General features: G+C 39.2%; 1 protein-coding gene across 2 annotated transcripts; it reads right to left on the minus strand.

The window, feature by feature from the left end:
- On the minus strand, window positions 1-4,598 carry rad51ap1 (RAD51 associated protein 1). Of its 2 annotated transcripts, none has more exons than XM_073480695.1 (9): window positions 4,303-4,598; window positions 4,150-4,199; window positions 3,410-3,539; window positions 2,958-3,064; window positions 2,774-2,863; window positions 2,550-2,678; window positions 2,260-2,445; window positions 2,027-2,164; window positions 1-612 (listed from the first exon to the last, which is right to left on the minus strand). In XM_073480695.1, the coding sequence occupies exons 1-9, from the start codon at window positions 4,317-4,319 to the stop codon at window positions 488-490; spliced, it is 972 nt and encodes a 323-aa protein (XP_073336796.1). In that variant the 5' UTR covers window positions 4,320-4,598; the 3' UTR covers window positions 1-487. The 2 variants fall into 2 exon arrangements, with proteins under 2 accessions (XP_073336796.1, XP_073336795.1); XM_073480694.1 differs by having other exon boundaries at window positions 2,027-2,167.
- Between the last annotated feature and the right edge of the window lie 674 nt (window positions 4,599-5,272).

Genomic DNA, 5,272 nt, shown 5'->3' on the forward strand with positions numbered 1-5,272 from the left:
TTAAACTTCCTTTAAATTTTATTATATATATGTACATAATATACAGTGTTTGCACACAATAAGACAAAGGGGAGACAAATTATAAGACTAGTTAAAAAAAGGGGATAATTCAAACTTCTCCACAACCGACAACAGTTCTTTCTGAATACAATGTGTGAACTCTAATTGGGGCAATCAAAGAAATCTGAGAAAAAACACACAGTGACTGTGCTGATAAAATGTGATAATAGCAATAATCTCTGAATCCATTCATCAGTAAACAAAGCACCCTTCGACTGTTCCATGTTCTTTCTGTACTCTAAATGACGAAACAATAGCTGAAGGTGCATGCTGTATAGATGCCTAAAGTTGAGAGCATCCTATGAAAATATATCCTGGAAATCACTTTATATGTACAAGCATCTTTTTTTAAAAGAATACGTGATAAAGCTAAAATGACAACAAAAACTGACACATTCAAACACATCTACAGACCAGTGATCATTCGTCAGTGACTCGCGACGCTGGGGTGAAGAGGTTTGACTCGAACTCGGCGGGACAGTCCCAGGCGCAGACCCTGACCTGGAGACTTCACTGCTGGACCAGCTGAAGTGGGACTCTTACCAATTTGACCTGCGGATAAAAAAGTATTAACATTAGCCTTCAAACATACTGTAATGCCCTGTTCAGACCTCTTATTAACAAGAAGAAGAAGAAGCCACAACAACAGGCAGAATGGATTACACACTGTCTGATTTCCATGTGGTTCACCATAATGTAAATATCCACAGAGGAGGAGAGCAACCTTTGTACCCAAGGCTGTTCAGCTCCTAAACTCCCATCCACCCCTGCCCCCCGCCCCCCCACACTGGACAATACCAAAACGGACAATAAGTAACCTGTTGATGGTAATTGCATTTCCCACTTCCCCTCCCTCTGTGGCGGTACTGGCTGTAAATTGCTTACAGGCCAGCCCAACCTACATAAAAATATAAACAAAAAATGTCAAACTAGGGGAATGCCCAATGTCCGCTACTTGGACAATAAACAATAAACAAATGCCTCTTTTGGATATAATAAACAAATGCCTCTTCCCGCTATAATAAATAAATGTGCTCCTACAAGCCCCAGGGAAATAAAGGTAAACTGAAGGTGTAAAGGGGCTTGGGTTTCCGTCCCACCCTGATTGGCTGGGACAGAATTGCCCCAAGCTGCTTCCACTCCTCAAATTAGGAGTCAGTCTCCCCACCTGTGCACAGGTGCTCTGAATCCCCTGCCATCAGTCATGAGGAAAATGTGAATTGAAATTACATGTTTGGGCTCTCTTAACCTCTTGAACTAGTAACCGCAATATGCCCAGACTCCCTTAGCAAATTGCCCAATTTGGAGAATTGTTGCATGTGGAGAAAATTAACAACCTTAGTGAAATGGCTTCGGCATACTCATTTGTGCCTTCTGGTAAATTTGGCATTAAATGCATTTAGTTGTTTTTTTCCTTGAAAAAGGTGTCAGCATCCTGTCTGCTTCTGTGTCTGAAGTGCATCTTAAATTTAGTGAAGAATATAACATTGATAGTAAACATTTCAAATTTTACAAGGACAGTAAAAAATAACTAATATAGGTAACTTCTCCCTCGTATGTGGAGAAAGTCACCAGACTCCCTTCGGAAAATGCTCAATTTTGTGATGCGTTGCATCAGGAGAAACATTATAAACTTTGCGAAATGCTGTCTATCATACTTTCTTAATCCTTTGAGCCTTTTTGTAAAGTCAGCACATGTTATACATGATATTTTTTTCATTTATGTTAAAAACATTTGTCTGTTTGTCCCAATGAGGTGCCTGTTTATTTGCATACAGAGCGTGGAAGTGAGATGCAATCACAAGTGGTTACTCGAGATGCATGTTGAGAAGCATGTTAATAAATGGACAACTCTGGCAGTTGTCCATTTGTGATTGGATCACTCAGGACGGATGCCTAATACCAAGTCTGATCAAGGCCTAAGTGTCTCCAGAGGTTTGTATTTGCTGCGTTGTTCATACTGCACCTGGTGGGTTCCACTTGGGTATCCTGCCACCTGCTGGGCTCAGAGAGGATGCAGGTTTCGATGTGGAGACTGTGGAGGATGATGAAGGTCTTTTGGGGGCAAGTTTAGCTGTTGGAGGACTTCTCACTGGTGTGGAAGCTGCTGTTAGACAACATTGTTTTAATAAAAATGACCAAATGAAATTACAATCACAGCAAAAATTGAATCTTCTCTGACGAGCTCCTAGAACATACCTTTTATCTGCGTTTTGGACTTTGACGGTTTTGATGCCGTTTTTTCTTTTTTAGAAGCAGGGGGCGGTTTGGTTTTCTCTTTCTTGGTTACTTTCTCCTTCTTCTTTGTTTTGCTGACTTTCTTAACTGTGAATTCTTCATCTTCGCTCTCAGCTGGTTCACTGAAATCTTCATCACTTCCTGAATCTGGAGAGGCATTATCGCTATTATACTAACACGCAAACAACAACATAGTAAATCAGTGATTAAACAGAAGCCAAATATTTAGGGAGGGAGGACAGAGTGACAACCTGGGGTCAGTTTGGGCTCATAGTCTTCATCTTCGTCTGTAAGCTTTTTCTTCTGCTCCTCAGTGGCTTTAACAGCAGCCTTTCTCTGTCTGGAAAGTGACTCTTTTTCTGATGTGATTTCATCCAAGCCTGAAGAAAACAAAAAATGTATAGCAGCATAACATTTTCAAACCATTCCTATCCCTTTCAAACAATATTAAGGACAAAAAATAAGGTGTATTTACCCAAAATATTGCTATCCACACTGCAGTTGGATCGGCACAGAGAAGTCAGATCTGTGTTTTCATCTACAGGAACTTGAACCTTCACTTGTCCTGGAGATATTCAACAGGTCCATTCAAGTTGTCAACTCTTTTACAATAGACAATTATATTTTTGATCTTACCTTTTCAAAGCCATAGCCTTTACCTTTACTGGTGGGAGACTGGTCCTTTATCCCATCTGTATTATCAAGCATGGATAGTATAATTGCTGCTTCTAGATCTCTTTCATGTAGCCTCTCATCCAGTGGACGTCTGTGAGAAACACAATTCATGTTGAGAAGATTCAAGCCATGTCGTTTGCATAAGGTCATAATTAACATTTTTTAGTATTGTGTTATAACTGGCTGACAATCAGCCAAGTCTTACTGCGACTACACGTCTCTTTTTGCATCAGTAGTGAATAAACATACAGTGTATTCAGTGAATTCAAGGCAGCAGCTGTGCCTATGTGGAGATTGGCTGTTTGTTGTAACATTACAGCTGGCATCTTTACTTTGTAGAGTGGCATTTGTAATTTCTTTTTCATAGGTGAAAAAGAACGAAAGAGATCCAAGTTGGTGACTTTTAATTTTATTATTATTTTACTTTGTATGCTACCTGCTCTTCTCGCTGGATTGTGAGTTGGAGTCTTGACTGGAGGACTTGCTCGATGTTTTCTTGTGCTCCCGGTTCACATCCTCTCTGGGCTTTTTGCTGGGTGGAGCCTTCACACAGGCAAAATCCTCATCTGTCACAACATGAAGAACAAACATTGGAGTCTACCAACATATGCATAAGTGTATCCCTTCCTTTCTATCTCAAGTGTCCTGCAAATAAGCTGTTACCACTGGCACCATTTTAAAAAAGGCTTAAACTTCTCCTGTCCCTAATAAGTGTTGTAGACTGGTTACAGTCAGTAAACCAACAGGATAGCAACAATGCGCTGACGGTGGTAGTACAGCTAATATAACAGACTGAGTATCTGCTTTGTATCGGATTGTGTTTTTGGTCAACATTGCTTAAACTAACGTTATCTAGACTAAGACCAATCATTTAAATGTGTGACTTTTAAATACGAGAACATGCAAGGCTGTCCATCTGCTCCCAGAAGCCAAAGAAATATTAATAATATCCAATGGATTAGCCATGAAAATTGTGGCCCATCATCTGTTCTAAAGATGAGATCAGTCGACCCCTGGACATTACTGTTTGCTTTAACTTGCAATGCCAATTTATATGTCAACAATAGTGTGGAGGTTTCCCTTACAGTTATATCAATATCTACACCCTGTTTCGCATAGCAGGGTACAGAAATGCAGTTAAATGAACATGTATAGCGTTGAGAGATATATACTCACCATCATCCTCAAAGTCCTTCGCTTCACAGTAACTCACAACCTTCGTCTTCCTGTGTCAACAGAAAACAACGTGTTAGCATTCAACTAGACATTAACAATACCTGACAAACTGAGACTATGAATCGGGGTTTTAGAGGTGGTTTAACTACTCACCTTGGCGGTCGGTCCATTGCTTGTGAATTTAAGAGCTGATAAAGGCTTTTTATTCAGCTAGCGTCAATGTTAAGTTGGCTAGCTAGCCGTTACATCAACACATGCTAATGTTTGCAGGCTGGATGAGCTAACATAGCGCCGATTGTCGATAGTTCCGACTGCTAACACGTATCCGATTATTAACCGAGAGAAATGCGTCTACTTTAGCCGAGTAACGCGTTGATAATGTTACTTTTGTTGCCTAACAGCCGCCTGAAGGACTCGCTACGCTTTTCAACCAGCCCGCCTGAACTGAGGAGACGTGACGTTTTGTTGACTAATTTGACGAACACCGGAAGCAGATTCGTGTATTAAGAAAAACTAATATATAATTTAAAAAAAATTAAAAAATAAAGCTAACGCGGAGAATGGTTACTAAACTTGGTCTTCAAAAATAATAATCACTTAAAGAGTTTAATTTATTTTTCTAAAAAAAAAAATATGCGTCGAATCTGCTTCTGTTAAATACACTGGCGCTCTTACTCGTTGGACTGAGCTACACTGATGAAGAGCTGAAGTCAATCTGGTGAGTAACCTAGTGTTTTGGGAAATTAGATACTTTTTAAAGGAAATATAATATATGTAAGTAAATGGGGCCTTCATCTTTACTGTGTTTTGTGTAATAATAATAATAATGCAATAATTGTTGCTGTGTTGTGGCTGTGAACAGTTAGCAAGGCCAGAATACAGATAGTTAAGCTAGCAAACAACTTTAATTTGCCCAGTGTCATAACATTTGCAGCATAATGCAACAGCAATTACAAATACAGTCAAAATCATTTTAATTAATTAATTACCACTAAGAAAGATGCAGGACTGCAACTAACAATAAATGTAATTATCTGCTACTTATATGTTTTTGCTATATATGATAAATTATTTTTCATTGTTTACACCTGAATGGTTTCATTTCCTTTTCTTTGTAAAGTAG

Source organism: Pagrus major, chromosome 14, assembly GCF_040436345.1.
Source record: "Pagrus major chromosome 14, Pma_NU_1.0".
Classification (NCBI taxonomy): Eukaryota; Metazoa; Chordata; class Actinopteri; order Spariformes; family Sparidae; genus Pagrus; species Pagrus major.

Bases quoted from the DNA above. Each gene is read 5' to 3' on its own strand.
- rad51ap1 (XM_073480694.1), bottom strand. The intron at 3,540-4,149 runs GTGAGTATATAT...ATGTTGTGACAG, and splicing joins GAAGGACTTTGAGGATGATG to ATGAGGATTTTGCCTGTGTG. The intron at 2,864-2,957 runs GTAAAGGCTATG...GAATATCTCCAG, and splicing joins CCAGTCTCCCACCAGTAAAG to GACAAGTGAAGGTTCAAGTT.